The sequence below is a fragment of the Engraulis encrasicolus genome, chromosome 9, assembly GCF_034702125.1.
Source record: "Engraulis encrasicolus isolate BLACKSEA-1 chromosome 9, IST_EnEncr_1.0, whole genome shotgun sequence".
NCBI lineage: Eukaryota > Metazoa > Chordata > Actinopteri > Clupeiformes > Engraulidae > Engraulis > Engraulis encrasicolus.
Window position 1 is genome coordinate 11,721,209 of NC_085865.1, and position 20,249 is coordinate 11,741,457.

At 42.1% G+C, this 20,249-nt stretch overlaps 3 protein-coding genes across 3 annotated transcripts in view; all 3 read left to right on the forward strand.

Annotated features, from left to right (window-relative positions):
• The window catches only part of LOC134455444 (E3 ubiquitin/ISG15 ligase TRIM25-like), a 30,054-nt gene extending 29,471 nt beyond the window's left edge, over window positions 1–583 (forward strand). Inside the window, exon 4 of the mRNA XM_063206500.1 lies at window positions 271–583. Coding sequence (XP_063062570.1) covers window positions 271–522 — 252 coding nt within the window. The 3' untranslated portion in view covers window positions 523–583. The remainder of the gene's footprint in view (window positions 1–270) is intronic.
• Window positions 584–9,849: 9,266 nt separating this feature from the next.
• On the forward strand, window positions 9,850–12,462 carry LOC134456057 (cadherin-20-like). The gene is made up of 5 exons (XM_063207490.1): window positions 9,850–9,876; window positions 10,072–10,268; window positions 10,653–10,780; window positions 11,893–12,055; window positions 12,120–12,462. The coding sequence occupies exons 1-5, from the start codon at window positions 9,850–9,852 to the stop codon at window positions 12,460–12,462; spliced, it is 858 nt and encodes a 285-aa protein (XP_063063560.1).
• A 1,527-nt stretch (window positions 12,463–13,989) lies between these two features.
• LOC134455451 (tripartite motif-containing protein 16-like) lies at window positions 13,990–17,715 on the forward strand. The gene is made up of 6 exons (XM_063206507.1): window positions 13,990–14,580; window positions 14,996–15,091; window positions 15,584–15,817; window positions 16,367–16,526; window positions 16,615–16,674; window positions 17,001–17,715. Exons 1-6 carry the CDS (start codon window positions 13,990–13,992, stop codon window positions 17,525–17,527), a joined length of 1,668 nt encoding a protein of 555 aa, XP_063062577.1. The 3' UTR covers window positions 17,528–17,715.
• Window positions 17,716–20,249: the final 2,534 nt, after the last annotated feature.

The following is a 20,249-nucleotide window of genomic DNA, read 5'->3' on the forward strand; positions in this document are numbered from 1 at the left end:
GAAATACTGTGAAGACTGTTTATTCTCTGGTGCAAGTATGTATGGTGCAACCTTTTGCCTTTTGCAGGACATGTAGAATGTGCTCTTGCTAATGGAGCCCAGTGTTAGTTCTGGTGGCCACAGAGTGTAGCAAAGCTGTCAGCTTCCTCTGGGAGCTCAGCTGATCTAGTTGGTCTCCTTACTCAGCTGGGTGTATATTACTAAGCAGCGTAAAGTAATCAGTGTGTGATTATTTATTAACATTTTAAATCCATTGTTTGCATCTCATAGAGTTTCCAGTCTCTGTGTGCCTCCACTACATCTGACAAGTCATCTACGTGCTCAGTGCATACAGATGAGCTTTTTGAGAGAGTGAGTGACAGCCTCACTGTGCTCAAAGAGAAACTGCAGGATGTGCTCCACCAGGGACTACAGGACATGACTAAAACTGGTATGTCTCACAGTCACAGATATCATGTTGCACTGCCCATCATGGCCAGGTCAAGAATGCTCAGCACTATTGTGCTTCTTTCCAACAGGTGAACAAATCAGCATTTTCAGACCTTCAGAGCCTGTGACCAGAGAGGATTTCCTGAAATGTAAGTAAAGCAGTCAAGCAATTTAATTACACTAACACAGAGAACACACACACACACACTCGCCTCCAAAAGAGTTGTCGCCTACCCATCTGTTGGCAATAACAGCTAATAACCTGACGTTCAATTAATCACTTGGCTTCAGAAGTCACTCATATGAAAGCTCTTATGTGGAGCTGCATGCATGCTGCTGGTGTGTGAGGGCTTTTATCATTGATTACATCATGAAGTTAAAAATGTATTGCTCTACGAATAACAAATATGTCACCATCTATCATTGAACTCCATTGATTTTCATTGTGTTGCTTTCCATGATTACAATGACCCTAAACATACACCTAAGGCCAAAGTTGATTTTCTGGAGAGGTGTGAGTGAATCAGTGATTAAGTATGACACCCGATCTGCGTATTTGAAGTGTTTTGAAGTGACTTATCTGCTCATTTTCACATTATGTTCGATAGGCGACAAAACTTTTGTCTTGTCAAAATCTGCCCTGTCTGTGTTCATTAAAGGGTCAATCTTTCTTTGGTGCATGAAATGTATTTTTGTACATACATTTTCATTCGAGAGGGTTGTAGCTTTCATATGAGTGACTTCTGAAGCCAAGTGATTAATTGAAAGTCAGGTTATTAGCTGTTATTCCAAACAGATGGGTAGGCGACAACTCTTTTGGAGGCGAGTGTAGAGTGCATTCAAATCATGAACACACTCACAAAAGCAGCACACTTAGACATACACTACATTCACGTGTGTGTGTGTGTGTGTGTGTGTGTGTGTGTGTGTGTGTGTGTGTGTGTGTGTGTGTGTGTGTGTGTGTGTGTGTGTGTGTGTGTGTGTCCATGACAAACACACACACACACACACACACACACACACACACACACACACACACACACACACACACACACACACACGCACACACACACACACACACACTGTACATTAAAACCATGAACCCACTCACTCAAGCACATGCACAATCACAAATACTGTATACTTCTCTCACAGGTGTGCACGCAGACACGCAGACACACAGTTAATTATTTCATAATACTACTGGACTGCATGTTTGACAAATTGTTAACATCTTAATAATTATGATTTTAAACCCAACTACAGATTCCCATCAGCTGACATTGGACCCCAACACGGCTCATAATCAGCTGAAACTGTCTGATGGAAACAGAGTTGCAGAAAGGGTTGATCAGAGTCAGTCATATCCTGATCATCCAGACAGATTTAGTGTGGCACAGGTGATTTGTTCAGAGGCTACATCTGCCAGGTGCTACTGGGAGGTTGAGTGGTCTGGAACTGATGTGCTTATAGCTGTTTCATACAAGGGGCTGAAGAGAAAAGGAAGTAATAATGATGTTAAGCTTGGGTACAATACAAACTCCTGGGCATTGCGTTACTATTCATCTAGGTTCTGGTTCTACCATAATAATAAACGTACTGATCTCCCTCATGCTCAGATCTCCTCTAGAGTAGGAGTGTATGTGGATCACATGGCAGGAACTCTGAGCTTCTACAGTGTCTCTGCTACTATGACTCTGCTGCACAAAGTAGAGACCACATTCACTGAGCCACTGTATCCTGCCTTCCGGCTCTACAATGTTGGCAGGAAAATCAAATTGTGTGAGTGATAACAAACCAGCACAAAAACACATTCATATCCATATGCCAAAAAATAAATATAATATATATTATGACGTTTCAGAATTTCTACTCTATGCAATATTCAGGGCTAGTAGTAAAAAAGCTTATTTTGTTCATTTTATTTGATCGTTTGTTTGTTTGTTTTAACATTAACTTAAGTATAATATGACCATTTCAGTCATGAAGTTAAGGGTAACATGTGGAATTGGTGTTCAATATTTTCAGAGAGGAAAGAAGAAGAGAGCGGAAACAGCTGCCTCTATGGCGTCACCGCGCCGCCATTTTGATTTTGTTAGATATGGACGTTCCATGTAAATAACACAATGTTCAGACTCATACATGAGTGAGGAATGAAACCGTGTGTTGTTTTCTCTGTCGACCACATTTTCATCAAATTCACTTATTTCGCATTGTATTCATTTGATACGGGATTAATAGTTGATTTCTACGTTTTATTAAAAAAAAAACCCGTGATGACTGGAAACGGCAACTCTACAAAAAAGTTCCTTTTTGGGAACTTCTAGACGCAACGCTGACTCTTCCTGAAAAGGCAAGTGGCTTAATGTTTTTGTATTGCATAAATATGACAAGTAACTATCCACTTAGCAGTAAGTTCGTCATTATCTTTATATTCGTCATCAAATGGATTTAATATTATGGTTGTATTCATGGATCTTTCTGGACAGTGGGTGATGTGTGTCGGCCGTTAACGTTAGCATATCTCCATGGACAGCTAAGTGTCTATGATGTTAAATTATTAGGCCTATGTTGAGTATAACTATTTTATTCGTAAGTATAAAATGGAAGTTAACACATCTCCTCCCAGTCGTTGTTTGGAATTTTAGCCTTAGTCTCCCGGCCAGTTTCATAAATTTTCATCAGCCAGCGAACATTTTGTCCGATGGGCATGTGTAATTTCTAGAAGTGCTAGTTCTTCAGAAAAAGGATACGTGCCTAAGTACACTAAACCAACGTTAGTTCTGCTGCTGTGTTGTTCCGGTTTTTATTCCAAACTTCCATTTTCACTCCTAATGTTCACCCTGACGTGAACAGGAAATGTGCATGATATCATTTGACTGTTGTAGGCCCCTAGAGTACTTCTAGGTGTTTTCATGACCGATGTCAGTTAACTTTTTGGGAGCCAACGCATGTGAGGCGAAACGTGTTTTTTACCTGACTTGGGAGTCAAATGTTTTGAATGTCTACTATACATTGATTAAGGCATTTTCACGCACGAGCAGGAAACAATGATACATTACTAATACTTAATTCAAGTCAGTGGCAGGAAATGATAAACCATAACCAGCAACGCATTAATTACAGCAATGCATTACTTTTTCTGCAACTCAGAGAATACCTTAAGTTTGGCAGTTTTTTAGCAACTCAGTCAACATTGCATGTAAGCTTAACACAATAATGCATATTTTTTCTTTTTTGTGTCACTCCTCACCACATATGGCAGATTTAGTGTGAAGAGCCACCTGTACAAGATTCCTGGGACAGCAGAACATGCACCTCACGCACTACCCTGGCACCCTGGCTGAACAACCCGCAGCACATCATCTCCAGCTGAGAGGGGGACTCATACATTCATTTGAAATCAGCTCTACTGAGGTGAAATGATCAAGAGTCAAAAGCATGCTGAAGAGATAAACTTGATGATGGCTATGTTTATTTAATTAGCATTGTTTATATAGATTACACATTCCTTGTAAAAAAAAAAATAATTAAAAAATTAGTTGTCGGAGCAAGATAACATGCACTGCTCCACCTGGGTGTCTTCAGCAGTATGCACAGCCCGTCGTTCATTGCAACCTGAAGCTACTGTAGGCCAGGGGTCCCCAAACTTTTTTTTAAATCTGGGGGCCACATTATTGTTCCTGACTGTGATCAGGGGCTGGAATCAATACCAATCATGTAAAAAAGGTGTGTGTGTGTGTGTGGGTGGGGGGGGGGGGGGGGGGTCAAAATTCCGATGTCAATTTCATTAATTTTCTTGATTTCTTTGTTTTCATGGCTTTGGCGTTCTGATTGCCCACCTTCAGTTGAAATTTTATCCTCATCAATAAGTATGTATTAACAAGGAACTCTTTGCAGGACAGACAGCTGGCGGAACATATAACAGCATCCAAATTCACACTCTGATATACTGCAGATTTTAAGAGTGCCAGGACATGTTTCCCTTTAGAAATGTGGGGGTATTGGCATCTAAAAATGTGTTCAATTTGCTCTGTTGTACGCTGTAATACAACACTTGGTGGGAATAACCCATCCCTGAACTGCTTATATCTGAAAAAGGTGTATTTCTCCTTGAGTGTATCTCTGTCCTCCTCGTTTGTGGCAATACTTTGGAAATTTCCCTCTTTAATGTTTGTTTGCTGATAGATGGTGTCTTTTTCTTTAGCCTTGACAGCTTTGATTTGTAGCAGCCAATTTTTCTTTTCAGTTTTTCCACTGTGTTGTCATTGCTGACACTGGCCAGTACATCAGTGCCTAAAAAGAAATGTGACAACTGTAACAACAGACTTATGCACAGACTACTACCTATGCAGTGTTCAACACTCAGAATGTATCTGTTACCACCATTTGCCATTAAATCACTTACTATCCAGGATCTCTGAGTCTGTTGTCTCAATTTCAAGTGCGACCCGTTTTCGGGGTGGTGGACGAACTGTGTCTTGAGATTTAGGGGGGTTGGGACAGTCTACTAGCCAGGGTACGGCCATTGGCAGTAGGCCAGATTTCCTGCAGAATGCAAAGTATTGTAATGTTTATATTTCTACAAACACACTGTAAGCCCAGTTATGAATTGTCTGAGTAAAAAATGTTGAAGGTGTAATCAAAACTTTAGTGTTGCACAAATGAACATATATTGACTTTTTTGTACAATGAACAAAGGCTTTGCCACTCAGATGAACAGACTGCGATGAAGACTGGGAAAGACTCAAATTTATTTTGTCTTTACTGAATTGGTGAATGACTGCAGCATCCTGGAAGGAACATAAATACAAGCCATGATTCTCCATGTCATACAGTGTGTGTAACCTGTTGCGGATCCTGACGACGCTCTCTGCTTGTGAGGAGCAAAAGCCTTATGCTTGATTCAAGCCAGCAATGGTAGAGGAGGAGCACTCAATGTGTGGCTCTCTAAATATGTAATTAGTTGTATTTTTTTTGTAAAGCAACCCAACATTTTAAATTATTTTTTGTGAATATGTGTGTTTTGAATTTGCAACATTACCACAAGTAATCAGGCTAAACATCTGGGTTTACAGTATGTTGAAAACTTATAGAGTATCAAGTGTCATTTTCAGAATATGAAATGGCAATGTCTCTACCTGTCCAATGGGTTCACAAATTGTGAAATGGCGAAATGGTCACTGCATACTTTCCTATGCTTCATTTCATCGGTCTGTAAACCACATAGGTCCTCCCGCCTGATGTTATTAATCCATTCTGCACACCTGCAGAAAATAACAGTAGTGTGTTTTAATATCACAGATATCCTTGGTTAACATTTGCGCTGGTTCATGTTTTCTATTTTGCCACTAGGGGGAGATACAACACAAATTATAGGGGTCTGGCTTTTTTGTTGAAATTGAGTTTCCGTCAGAGGAAAGTCTATGTGAGTTTCTCCACTTCAATAGGACAAGGACTGGATACTTTGCCGTGGATATGTTTAGTCTGGCGATTTTAAAGTTAATTGAGTTAAATTTTGAAAGGAAAATGTTAGCATATGTGGGCATCATCATAACACGAATAAACAAAGCCCACTGCACAGTTGTCAGATCATTTCAGCGCCTCGATTCATCATGCAGTGGGTTGTTGCGCTAGCAGGCTATCCAACTTTGTTTTACGGCGACATAACGGTGGCATCATCTGCCTACCCAACACATCCTTTTAAGGTAAGACAATTAGTTAATATAGCACTTGATGTGGCACGTCGTTGGCGTATTATATACGAGCAAAATAATAGTTTCTAGGTGACGTATGCTATGCTAAAACTGTGGTGGGAGGTGCTGGACATTGAAAACAGCCTTCCTTGCAGATCATCGACAGTATGCATTTCTAAATCAGAAGTGAAAAAAGGTACTCGGTAGGCCTAGAAAATTAAATGTTGTGCTCGCATTAGAAGTTAAGCACACAAAGTTATGTCTTTTGACACACAATGTTCTCATCATGTTGCTCAAATATCATTGTGCCCATCTGACATCTGCACATCAGGCTTAGGCTATCAAAACGAAACTATACCTTTTTTTTCTTTGGGAAATGAATGAAATGCCACCTCCTTGTTCCTTCCTGTGGACTTGTAACACCCTACAGCAGCACATTGTGTGCCTATATATTTTGGTGTATTTGGGGCATTTGGGTCCTTTGCGTAATTGTGATCGGTGTTAGCCATGTTTTTGACTGATGCTGAATGAATGAACCGTTGGCGACGCGTCCTTGACTACCAAAATCAAAATGGCGGACGGCGTCGGTGAGGTAACAATACAGGCCAATAGAACTTTCCCCTCTCTTCTTCTTTCCTCTCTGNTATTTTGATACGTCCATTATATAACAATTCCAGTTACAATACTACGTAGTACATACTTCATCCTGCTAGTAGAGGTAACAGTACTGATTACTACGTAGGCCTAGTACATACTTCATCCTGTTAGTAGAGGTAACAGTACTGATTACTACGTAGTACATACTTCATCCTGGTAGTAGAGTAGAGGTAACAGTACTGATTACTACGTAGTACATACTTCACCTGGTAGTAGAGGTAACAGTACTGATTACTACGTAGGCCTAGTACATACTTCATCCAGAGGTGACAGTACTGATTACTACGTAGTACATACTTCATCCTGGTTGTAGAGGTAACAGTACTGATTACTATGTAGTACATACTTCATCCTGGTAGTAGAGGTAACAGTACTGATTACTACGTAGTACATACTTCATCCTGGTAGTAGAGGTAACAGTACTGGGGTGCGTTTCCGCAATGTTAGCTTTGAACTACAGATGTACTTTGTAGTTATCTACTTACTTCAAGGCGAAATCCGTGCATTTCTCGAAACCTTACTATTCCCACAGTAAGCCAAAAGTAGTGCGGCTGCTTTCCTGAGTCCACACCGCTACTTACTTTCTTGGCATTGCAGTGCGTGACCAAAGAAGCAACAAGAGATATGCATGATTGCTGAGTCATGATTCAGCTGTTTCCTCCTAAATTCAGTGCGTGAAGTAGAAAGGAATAATGTACAACCACCACCAGCACATTTTATTGGATGTCACGACACCGTGACTCCGCTGTTTCCTCCACAACACACCTTGTAATTTCTTTGTGAAAAAACACGGCCGTGGCATTACAATCTGACACCGTCCGCACCAATAATGCAATTTTATCTGCATACCGATTGGATTTCGTTTCATTCCGAGGTGTAATTTGTAGAATATTTGGACAATAAAGTTGTGGTTACTCCCAGAAAATCGTCTGTTAAAGTGTCATATCCCTGAGAAATTTTGGCGCAGATTTCATTCCATAGCCTAGTGGTATTCACGCTTGCATCCCAATGGGAAAACAGAAGCCACACCGGTTCGAATCCACATGGTTACAGTGCCACAATTTTGGAAATATCTGGCAGAAATAGATCATTTATGTTGTGCATTACCAACACACACGTGCAGCCAAGGGAAAATGTGCTACACTGTAGGGTCCAAAACACGATTTCACGAGTTGTTGTCAACATGCTGCACACTGGTTTCGAACTCGCGTGGCTCGCGACTTCCCATTGATAGGCAAGCGTAAATACCCCTAGGCTATGAAATGAAATTCGCGCTAAAAACATTCAAGTTGTTGACACGTAAGCCAGCGCATTTCCGGGAGTAACCAATACTTTCTTATCTAAATATTTCACAAATTACACATCGAAATGAGCCGCAATTCAATCGGTATACAGCTAAAAGTATATTATTAGTGTGGGATTCATCAGATTCCAAGGATATGACGTTTTTTTTTCACGAACAAATGACATGACGTGAATTTGTGTTCTGAACACTCTCGCAGCTGTATCATCACTTTGTCTGCATGTCGATTGATTTTCATCGCTTTTGCACCACAGGATTAAAAGATATTGACACATTTGTGGTCAAATATGTAGTTCTACTACAACTTTAGCTAATGGGTGGAGTCACACTCTGAAGTAGACTAGCGCTGTGTGTTACTTGGGGTGGCTGAGGTGATGTCTGGACTCAATGGATCTACTCCAGCTGTACTTCAACTTCACTGTCCAGATACGGATAGGAGGCGCCTCACTTTCAAAGTCACCACTACTTCAGAGTGCACATTACTCCAAGCAGTAGTTACTTTGTGTGCTAACGTTCGAGACACAAGAGTTAGCAACTTTTATAGTATTTACTATGCAACATTGCTAACCGACTAGCTACTTCGCCCTTTGAGAGATGCACCCCTGATTACTACGTAGTACATACTTCACTGTTCATCTTCATCTGAAGGTGGTGGCTCATGGATGTTTTTTTTTAATAATACATCCATGTAAGTTGCTGTTTTGGTACCTGTAGGTTTTTAAAGTCTTTACTGTGTGTAACATTATCTGTAAACATTAATATGTGGTACTGTACATTCTTCATATTCTGAGTCTTTTTTGTTTGTTTGCTTTGTTTTTTTTGTTTTTTTTTAATGGTGAGTATACACATAGGCCTACTTTGAATTGAAGTAATGCATGTAAGAAAATATAATAATAAAGTTTATAATGTAATGGTCTTGGTTGTCACACGTCCATCATTCACTTTCAGAAAACAAGAGCATTGAATTCAAAAAATACTACATTAGATATCGACTTTGGCTTTAAAAGCAGCATAAATCCTGATTTAAATGTACAGATTACAAGATAGATGTTACCTGCTGGCTGTGTGTAAGTATCAGCAGTATTGAGCTAATACGTAACCTGTCATATTTAATGAAAGTAAGGGTAACCCGAAAAGGAAGATAGGAGTCGCACACAAGAGCTGAATGCAAAATGAAAAACTGTATTAAACAAAGCCGAATAAAATAAATAAAACGAACAGACAAGGGACAAACATTTCGGGTCTAGCCCATCATGTTCCCAGGTGTGACTCCTTTCTTCCTTTTCACCATACTGTTCTTGGAATTACGCACCGGGCGAAATGCTCAGGAAAAGACATTGGCGCGGAGGCCACCCCACCATTACTATTCACTAAGGGTAACCCTGCATACAGACCAACTGATATCCAGAAAGTTCCTAGAGTTATAGGCAGACTATTTCCAGATAGCAAGCAGACCTCAAAAAGTAAGTTAGATGCATTACATGCATTTGCGTCCTGTTTATCATGGATTAACACAATTGACGTAAAGTACATGCATTATTATTATTCATTATTTATTTATTATTTATTTATTATTTATCATTAAATAAAAAACTGTCAAATAAATACACATATCAGTAAGCCTAGTTTTATAAACACACGATGTGATGTTATTTTCTCTAAGTGCCTTGGACTCTGCATGGCAGGGACGTCCTCCCTGAGCCAGGCTTGTGCCTGACCGCATACCTGGGACTAGGTGTTACAGTCCTTGTTTACCTAAGGTGGATGGGGCTGATAGTCATCACAGGACGGGTAGGAGGGGGTAAGGGTGTCATTGGGGTCGTCAGGTGGGCACCCCCCTCATCTATGGTGTTACGTTGATGGGCCCACGACACCTGAAGGGGTTTCAACAGCAACACCTGGCGTCGCAGGTGTGCCCTCCACTACCACACCCCTTGCGTCATCTCATCTTGGAGCCCAGGTGTTGTCTCTCCTTCTTATCCACAGCCACTGACTTGCTTTTTCAGCAGCCCTGGCCAGGGCTTTGACGGATTGGCGTTGGGCTTGGCCTCTGATCCCCATGTCCTTGAGGAGACTGGTCACAGATCTGCCCACAAAACCTCTGCAGCAGCCTACCTCTACAGGGAGAACTATGGCCTTCCAGCCCTGTTGCTCAGCATCCGCTGCCAGCTCAGCATACCAAAGTTTCTTCCTACCGAAGTTTCTTCTATACTAACTTTGTCAGCTAGTCATTTTGAGGACTATAGAAGGATGTAGCATATCAACGGTGTCTAAAAACGTTTTGTATACTGTATATCTATCTGTCTCTCTGTCTGTCGGTCTGTGGGGCTACTGAGTAAACAGTCTGTGAGACCATAGAAAGTAGAAATCCTGACAGTTCCATAATCAGCCACTATATGGAGCCAATGTGTAATGGCTGAACAGATTAAATGTGTTCTACTGAATTTCAAACATTACAAATTTGACATTAAATGTAGTGACCCCACAGTCCTAAGTATTTTGATGTCACATGGCCTTTTGTTACCTGACTGACCACCGCCTGTTCTGTTCCCCTTCCCTGGCCACAGGGTGCGCGTGTGCAGCTGCGACGCCGACGTCAACGTGCTGTCATGCAGCTCCGAGGCCTACACGCTGCCCGCCAGCCTCAGCCGCCGGGCGCTCATCGCCATCCTGGCCTGCATCCTGGTCCTCCTGGGTAAGACATATCACGTCTTTATTATAAAGTCAAGTGTTTGTTGTCAAATGTCTTGGATTCAGCGAATCCATACACAATGTAATGCACGCCCGTACCTCCAGTGGCACACTGTCAGAGTCACTGAAAAGATGTCAAGTGTTTATTGTCACATCTCTTGGTATCACTTGCCAGCGTTTAACTAGTGAAGATTCAGGCAATCCATACACTGTGTTTAAGTGTGGCGCTGCCAGGCAAGTGTGTAGCTGACCTAGCCAAAAAACAAAAGTGTTCAGCTATCATAGCCATAGCAAGCTGTCACATGACCACAACACATCGCAGACATTTGGGACAGACATTTGGGACAGACATTTGGGACAGACATACGGTGTGCATTCCAATATGTGACCTTGCGTCCTCCCCTTGTGCTTGTGGCCTTGTACCAGGAGGTAATACGTCGTGATGACATTGACACTGACAACAGCATTATATGCTGCATCACAACAGCATGACAGCATACGTGTATATATTTGCTTCAGCAAAACCTGAGGCCTCAAGCACAAAAAGAGGATGCAAGGTCGCATATTGGAATGCACCCAAGGTATGCCTGGACAAACATGCTTGATTGTTAAGATGTGTGGAGTAGCAAACTACTTGAATGCTGTGTCGAATCGCCAAAAAATTTGTATGTTTATTGACCCTTTTCAAGACATGAAAAACACGGTGGCATTTGTTTTTATGAAAAACACGGTGGCATGTAGCTTTGGGGACAACTCCACAAGCAATCACAAGCACAAGTTTTCACAAGCAATCACACTGTTTTGGAGCAAAATGTTACAGTCTAGCTCAACGTTTCTTCTCACTGAAAATATTTATTTAGCTTGCATAACGTTTTAACATGCCAATTTTGATTGCCCTTTAAATTCTACACAACTCACCAATTTATTTTTACTATCAGGCCTACTGACATGAGAATACGTTAAAAGATTGTGATGGAACCTTTCTTATCACTCATTCACAGTGTCTGATAGCTCCAAAGTCCTTGTGACAAATTGGTTTATGGCATTCTCTCTTCTTGTTCTCTCTCTATCCTCCCATATCCCTTTTCTTCGACTCTGTCCATCTCTCTCCCTCAGTCATGATCCTGCTGATGTTGTCTCTGAGGAGTCATCGTAAGAAGCTGTACCTGACTGAGGAGGAGGAGAACGTTCACGAGAACATTGTGCGTTATGACGATGAGGGCGGTGGTGAGGAGGACACGGAGGCCTTCGACATTGCGCGCTCTGGAACCCTCGCGAGGCCCAGGCCACACCTCCCCACGGCCACGCCCACTGACAACCGGGGTCATGGTCATGCCATCAAGACAGGACATGCAGCCCGAGATCCAGACGCTGTCGCGGCACGTGCCCCAGGCCCCCCTGCTGCCCCCGGCCAGCCTGGCCCTGGCGGACGGTGGCGGCTGCAGCGTGCACGGCTACGTGCTGGCCAAGCTGTACGAGGCCGACCTGGACCCCTGTGCGCCGCCCTACGACTCGCTGCAGACCTACGCCTACGAGGGCGAGGGCTCGGTGGCCGACTCGCTCAGCTCGCTGCAGTCGGCCGCCTCGCACGCCGACCACGACTACGACTACCTGAGCGAGTGGGGTCCGCGCTTCTACAAGCTGGCCCAGATGTACGGAGCTGTGGACGAGCACGCCGGGCCCTGATAGCATCTCCAGCAGGACGCAGCACACAGCATGGAGCCCCCTGTGGACACAAAGCACAGGCTGCAGCCACATGCAGGATTAGCAACCTTTCACACCACGCAGGAAGGGAAGGGAAAGACGGATAGAGAGAGACAGAGATGGAGAGAAAGCAAGAGAGGTAGGGCTGAGGTAAATCACACATGTACAGAGATGGGTAAAGAAACAAAGAAAGATATGAAATGCAGAAACGAGTCGTTTGCTTTCACTGTTAGATTTTGCTGAGACACTGCATTTTCATGGCAAAGGACCTTACAATGCATGTACGTATGCATTTGGGTGAGTGCATACGAGAGAGAGAAAGGTGAGTTGAGAGAATTATGATTGAGACAATGATAGCACTTAAGCTATGTTGCTGAGCCACCAAAGTTTATATACTATCACCACGAGTGCTGAGCCAGTGGAGAAAGATATTCTTAAAGGGGTATGCCACTATTTTGGGGCTTAATACAGTTAACATCGTTGGCTAGGGTTTATAAAGGTGGAAAAGTGTCTAATTTTTCATGTTAAGCGTTGTCTTGCTTTAACACAAGTTAAAAGAGGGAATATGTCGCTAAGCTAGTGAAAGTCAATGTATCCATGTAGCATGCTACAATGCTACACGGATACATTGACTTTCACTAGCTTAGCGACATATTCCCTCTTTTAACTTGTCTTACAGCAAGACAACGCTTAACATGAAAAATCAGACACTTTACCACCTTTATAAACCCCAGCCGACGATGTTAACTGTATTAAGCCCCAAAATAGTGGCATACCCCTTTAAAGAAATGGACATGAGAGAATTGGCCCAAGGTTCAGCTAAGACTTTTGAAAAGCCAGAGGTTTTGTCTTTTATCCCTGTTTTATGCCAAACCACTGCGATACAAACTGTAAATAACACTCTTTTCCCATGTTGTATTCTTTGAAAATCAGACGAAACACTTCAGCTCTTCAGTAGCTCTTGGTTCAATGGCTTAATTTTATTTGTACTGGTATTTATGTTTTTGTTTCCTAATTTATTATTTTGTAAAAGACGCTCTGGACTGCAGTAGCGCAGCCCTTAGTAGGCCTATTTTTTTGGTTACATTCTCAAAGTATATTCATGAAAAGACGGGCCATCACATACGTATGACACTATCATTGGAAGACACTGTTTGGTGTTGTTATAATTCTGACGCTGGTAGTTGGCTACCTTTGCATGCATACACTGTGATAGTCTTTGACTGTGTATCATGCTAAGGCCCAGATGATTGGGTACTCTCATTTAAATACTTGCACAGAGTTACATTCATTTCCCCATTGGGGCTAATAAAGTTTCTAACATTGAAGCTGAGAACACTTTAACGTCTGTTTGTGTTATCTCTCTGTTACTGGCTCCAGAGGCCACTCCCCCTGCTTAGGGCACGACCCTTTTATACAGAAACGAAACTCAGCCCTGCTTCCTGCTCTGCCTGCTTTGCTGCTCAGCCGGAGAGACAGAACGTAACCCGCAAAGAGAACAGTGCAAACATGGCTGAGGCCAATGTGTTTCTAGCCCAGGATCAGTTCACTTGTGCAATCTGTTTGGATCTCTTAAAGGATCCGGTGACTATTCCCTGTGGACACAGTTTCTGTATGGATTGTATCTCAGGCTGCTGGGATCAAGAGGATCCAAAGGGAGTCTACAGCTGCCCACAGTGCAGACAGACTTTTACTCCAAGGCCAGTTCTGGGCAGAAACACAATGCTGGCTGAAGTGGTGGAGAAGCTGAAGCTTCTGGGACTCCAGTCTGCTCCTGCTGCCCACTGCTATGCTGGACCTGGAGATGTGGAGTGTGACGTCTGCTCTGGGAGAAAGCGGAAGGCTGTCAAGTCCTGTCTGATGTGTCTCGCCTCTTACTGTGAAAATCACTTCAGAGTTCACAACGATCTAAACCCAGGGAAGAAACACAAAGTGATTGACGCAGCTGGTAAACTAGAAGATCTGATCTGCTCTCAGCATGATAAACTGCTGGAGGTCTTCTGCCGCACTGATCAGACATGCATATGCATGCTGTGCGTCATGGATGAACACAAAGGACATGACACGGTTTCAGTTGCAGCAGAGCGGACAGAGAAACAGGTGAGGAGTAATGTATCCTCTCAATAGCAGCAATCTGGCATACTTCAATCAAGTTACGTTTTAGTTAAAACACTCCTGAACAAAAAATAGTGAATATGCCAAGCAAACATTCAGTATTTATTGACATACAGACATAGCCATACTTTTTCACTCTGTCATTAAATTACATGATGTCATACATTAAGGGAAATAATACTGTATGCATATTGCTTTTCACCCAGTTAAATGACATGGCTCTATCTACTACAAGTAGGTCTTATGAGCAGATGCCTGAAAAATGTATAGAAAGGCCCAATGATTATGCTTGTGTGTAGGGAACAGTAAACCAGTGCTATGGCATTGTTTAAGGATATATTATAATATATTGCGATTATATTTTAAGTTTACACATTTAGTTTTCTTTTTTTACTTCCAGAAAGAGCTTGGAAAAACACAGAGAACATTTCATGACGTCATCAAAGAAAAAGAGACTCACCTACAAGACCTCAGAAAGGCTGTGAAAACTCTTCAGGTAAGTAAACCTTCGTATAAGACAACAGACTGCCCTGCAGAGGTGTCAAAAGTAGGCTAAAAGTAAAAGTAAAAAAGAAACACAGTTTCCTTCCAACACAAGTAACTTATCTGAGTAACCAGTGGACCTGTGTACGTGTCTTACAATTAGCTAACTCAGCACTGGTTGGATCAAGTTTGTGGTGGGTCTTTGTTATGTTTTCAGTGTTTTTCAGTAATAACACGGTCTATCTCTCTCATTAGGTACAATGGAATTAAATGATGTAATACTTATGTAATGCCATGTGCTAGTGTTGTAATTACACTAGAGACGTTCTTAATGCAGAACAGAGAATCTTTGATTACACCACAAAAGTACTTTTACTTTTGACACCTCTGCTACCCTGCCATATTTAGTTCCTCACAAGACATAATATGGAGAAAATGTCTTGCTACCAATCACAGATGTTTGTAACAGATGTTCTGGATGTGGTGTTGTCTTGTGTTCCAACAGTGTTCTGCTGATGCAGCAGTGGAGAACAGTGAGAGGGTCTTCACTGAGATGATCCGCTCCATTGAGAAAAGACGCTCTGAGGTGACGAAGCTGATCAGAGATCAGGAGAGGGCTGATGTGAGTCGAGCTGAAGAACTCATGGAGACACTGGAGCAGGAGATCGCTGAGCTGAAGAGGAGAGTTGCTGAGATGGAGCAGTTCTCACAGAGTGAAAATAACATCCGTTTTCTCAAGGTACCATGGCAGTATAAACATTACATTTAATCATAACACATAGGAAGTGATTCCATTTCATTTTAGTGAACTATTTCAAAGAATAGGAGAGGGGAAATACCCTTTTCATTAGGTGATGTTCTGTACATAACTATAATGTGCTCAGAGAGCGTGTGCACCTCCACCCTCTGGTGGACAGAAAAACTCATGCACCACGAACGTGCCAACAAACGAATGTACACAAACTTGGACGATCACATAACTTCCGTGACAGAGATAAAAAGCACCTGAAAGAATATTGTGAAGAAGACTGTTTATTCTCTGGTGCAAGTATGTAAGGTGCAACCTTTTTCCTTTTGCAGGACATGTAGAATAGAATGTGCTCTTGCTAATGGAGCCCAGTGTTAGTTCTGGTGGCCACAGAGTGTAGCAAAGCTGTCAGCTTCCTCTGGGAGCTCAGCTGATCTAGTTGGTCTCCTTACTCAGCTGGGTGTATATTACTAAGCAGCGTACAGTAATCAGTGTGTGATTATTTATTTACATTTTAAATTCATTGTTTGCATCTCATAGAGTTTCCAGTCTCTGTGTGCCTCCACTGCATCTGACAAGTCATCTACATGCTCAGTGCATACAGATGAGCTTTTTGAGAGAGTGAGTGACAGCCTCACTGTGCTCAAAGACAAACTGCAGGATGTGCTCCACCAGGGACTACAGGACATGACTAAAACTGGTATGTCTCACAGTCACAGATATCATGTTGCACTGCCCATCATGGCCAGGTCAAGAATGCTCAGCACTATTGTGCTTCTTTCCAACAGGTGAACAAATCAGCATTTTCAGACCTTCAGAGCCTGTGACCAGAGAGGATTTCCTGAAATGTAAGTGAAGCAGTCAAGCAATTTAATTACATTAACACAGGATACATCAGGATAAAGAAAGTAATGCAAAAGAAATGCGTGTGTGTGTGTGTGTGTTTGTGTGTGTGTGTGTGTGTGTGTGTGCGTGTGTGTGTGTGTGTATTTGTGTGATGACACATGAAATGTGGGCTCTGCTCTGTGTGTTTCTGTGTGAGAGGGCTCACATCATATAAGGTGGCATGTAAACTATGATTTATTGATGACAGTTAATCATTTCACAATACTACTGGACTACGTTTGGGAAATTTTTAACAACTTAATAATTATGATTTTAATCCCAACTACAGATTCCCATCAGCTGACATTGGATCCCAACACGGCTCATAATGACCTAAGACTGTCTGAGGGAAACAGAGGTGCAGAAAGGGTTAATGAGAGTCAGTCATATCCTGATCATCCAGACAGATTTAGTAATGTAGGACAGGTGATGTGTTCAGAGGCTACATCTACCAGGTGCTACTGGGAGGTTGAGTGGTCTGGAGATTATGTGTATATAGCTGTTTCATACAAGGGGCTGAAGAGGAAAGGAGATAATAATGATGTTTATCTTGGCTGCAATCCAAACTCCTGGGCATTGTATTGCTATCCATATGGGTTCTGGTTCAAACATAATAATAAACGAACTGCCCTCCCTCATGCTCAGACCTCCTCTACAATAGGAGTGTATGTGGATCACAGGGCAGGAACTCTGAGCTTCTACAGTGTCTCTGCTGACACTATGACTCTGCTGCACAAAGTAGAGACCACATTCACTGAGCCACTATATCCTGCCTTTTGGTTCAATAGTTACGGCAGTAAAATCAAATTGTGTTAGTGACAACAGACAAGCACAAAAACACATTCACGTCTACTGTATATGCCAAAAAGCAAATATATATTGTGAACCGTTTCAGAATTTCAACTTTTGTGAGAATTTTTCAATTATAACATGACCTTGTATTTTTTGTTTCTTTGTTTTGTTTTTTGTTTTTTTGTAGACTTGCATGTAGAATGGGTGTTCAGTATTTCATTATTACTCCCCATATATTGTCTGCCAGGCCCTCCAGTGTCAATAGCGAGGTTATCACCCAGTGCTGTCATGCTCTCAGTATACTGGTGTCAGCTGCTGTCATTGGGTCGTCCCTGACCAATGAAGAGTGGAGATTGTCCACATTCCAGGTAAAGATGCAGGGTAAAGGCTGACAGAAGTCCTGGAGTGAGGAGTACACACACATAGGCCTGTGTTTTATTATGATTTCCATTCCATGGCAGGATTACGTTTCGACCATTGAGAATCTGATGAAGATAATGGTCTAAATGTAGTCGTCCCTAACCAGGTCATATTCAGTTCATCCTGGCTGTAGATGTAATGTGGGGTCTTCCTGGTTACTAATGTGGTGCATACTTTACTGTTCATCTACAGGTGGTGGCTAATGGATGTTTATATAACACTGTCTGTAAACATTAATATGTGGTACATTCTTCATCTTCCAAGTGTTTTTTTTGTTCTTGAACAACAATGAGTATATACCTAAACACTTTGATTGGATTTATATGAAATAATTAATGTAATAAAAATGCAATAATAAAGTATATAATTGAATGATCTTGGCTGTCCCACCTCTATCATTCACTTAAAGAAAACAAGAGCACTGCATTGCAAGATCCTGGCCAATTGCATTAGATATTGACTTTGGCATTTAAAAGCAACATAAAACCTGCTTTGAAAATGTACAGATTACATACCAGAGAATGACATAGCCTGATAAACCAGCCTAAATGTGAGACTGGATGTGTAATTTAAAAAATGTCTGCGTCTAGCGGGTGGCGCTGGTTTACTAGGCTAGAGATGACAGACTGCTCTGTTTTGGTTACCACAGATCCACAGCCCCCACTGCTGTCCATCTCATGTAAATACACCAAGACTGACAGCTGACTGGTGCAGCCATGTGTCACAGTAAATATTTCCTTTGCAATCCTGGAGGAAAAATAATAAAGTGCATTTCCCTCAGCAAACCATCATTGATTTTAGATGGAAATGCACCTCTTCTATGATTTAACCATACAGGACATAGACAAGTATTTATGCTCTACCACCAACAGGTTTGTTCACTTTGCCACATCCCGCACTACATTCTAGTCCACACACATGACAATTATTAACTTCCACATATATCGTCACCTGGAATACAAACTCATTTCCTGTTTTGTTTTTCTCCTGAATGGCTCTACATGGTGGACACTCCTGCTGTTTTTTACTCTCATCACCAGGATAGCGGTCAGATTGAATTCAATTTATTGAACTTTCAGTATACTGTTAGCCTGGAAAACCAGCGCCAACTGCTGGACGGCAAAATGTTTTGCCATCCAATCCATTTAGGCTGGTTTATCAGGCTAGTATACTGTAATAATATTGATACTCTTGGGCATCTCCATTCTCCAGACTGCATGAAAGTCAGAGCACATCGGAGTGAAGAATTTGACTGTCCACAGTGTGTGAACAAACCTGCTCTGCAATGGACACCAAGGAGGCGGTGAGACCCAGGAAAGCATTTCATCCCCCTGTAGCTGCAGAGGAGCTCTCCTCTCAACCAGGATGTGGACAAGTCTGTCTCAGAGGAAGGAGAAGCAACATGTGTGATCAAATCAGCAGACTCTGTATGGCAGACTCAGACCAGCCTCTCCCCACTGAAGTGTTACACATATCTGCCAAAAGGATGGCAAGGGCAGATTTCCTACACTGTGAGAGCAGATGTAGACACATGCGCGTGCACACACACACACACACACACACACACACACACACACACACACACACACACACACACACACACACACACACACACACACACACACACACACACACACACACACACACACACACACACACACACACACACACACACTGAATCAAGATAATAGGCTATGTAGGCTAAGTTGCTCACATCATTTAGGCCCTCAGACATGCAGTCTTCCACATCAGTAGTCACTATTTTGTTTGGCCTATCATATCCAACTTAGTCATACTTTATCTCTAATTTAGAATAGCGTTGTACATGAAAACTTCTATGGAAGAGGCAAACTAGTTTGAGTGTTGAGAGGTTTTTTGCAGGCTCACTCCTGCCCTCTGCTGTTCAATAAGAAAAAGAACTGCCTCCAGAGGTGAGGTCGCTGATGGGCCAAGTCAAATCCGAAATAATTGGCATTTAATTTCAAGTCCAAACCCAAATCAAGATAAAATAGTCCAGGCGCAGTCATCTCAAAATCTCTTGCCCATCAGCATGTCACACTTGCAATAGTGCAGCAATACGCAAGCAGGCACACATGCACACACACACACACACACACACACACACACACACACACACACACACACACACACACACACACACACACACACACACACACACACACACACACACACACACACACACACACACACACACACACAATAAAGCTTTCAGTAGCAACTCTCATGCATTTCATGCAACTCTCAAGCATTTAATTTTGAAACTACACTACACATTTCACTGTGCTGATTGACAACATCATTTTCC